This window comes from Acanthisitta chloris, unplaced genomic scaffold, assembly GCF_000695815.1.
Source record: "Acanthisitta chloris isolate BGI_N310 unplaced genomic scaffold, ASM69581v1 scaffold20648, whole genome shotgun sequence".
Taxonomy (NCBI): Eukaryota; Metazoa; Chordata; class Aves; order Passeriformes; family Acanthisittidae; genus Acanthisitta; species Acanthisitta chloris.
Genome location: NW_008686707.1, coordinates 4,055 through 4,611, shown reverse-complemented (window position 1 = coordinate 4,611; position 557 = coordinate 4,055). Strand labels below are relative to the sequence as shown.

General features: G+C 63.2%; 1 protein-coding gene across 1 annotated transcript in view; it reads right to left on the bottom strand.

Moving 5' to 3' along the window:
- Positions 1-557, bottom strand: part of LOC103807560 (nuclear mitotic apparatus protein 1-like) — a gene marked incomplete at both ends in the record, with an annotated part of 11,638 nt that overhangs the window by 7,253 nt on the left and 3,828 nt on the right. Inside the window, 1 exon segment of the mRNA XM_009080291.1 lies at positions 3-555. Within this exon segment, the coding sequence (XP_009078539.1) occupies positions 3-555 (553 nt within the window).

Genomic DNA, 557 nt, shown 5'->3' with positions numbered 1-557 from the left:
TCCTGCCGCAAGCGCTTGGCTTCCTCTTCCCGGCATGCCATCTCCTGGCAGTGCTCCTGCTGTGCCTTCTCCAGCCTGGCACGCAGCAGGGACAGCTCCCCAGACAGCTTCTTCACTTCTGCCTCCCCCTTGAGCTCCCGCTGCCTGCTGGCAGCAGTCACCTGGGAAAGCTCGGCCTCTGTACTCCGCAGCCGTTCCATGGCGCCTTCCAGCTCCTTGGATTTGAGCTTCTCCTGGGAGAGTTGCTGGGAGACCTCTTCCAGTTCCTTAGTGGTTTTCCGGGCATCTGTCTCTAGCTTAGCCACGCGCAGGGCTGTACTTTGCTCTGCCGTAGCCATCTTCTCCTGCAGGGAGACCACCTCGGCCCTCAGCTTCTGCTCTTCACTCTCCTTGTCCTTCATCCATGCCTGGGCATTGGACAGGTCAGCCTGGAGGGCAGCCAGCCGCTCCTGGTGCTCCACAGCCAGGCGCTCTGCCTGGGCCTCCAGTGCAGCCACCTTCTCCTGCTCAGCCTGCAGCTGCTGGCAGGGCCAGCCAATCTCCCGGGCCAGCGCCCC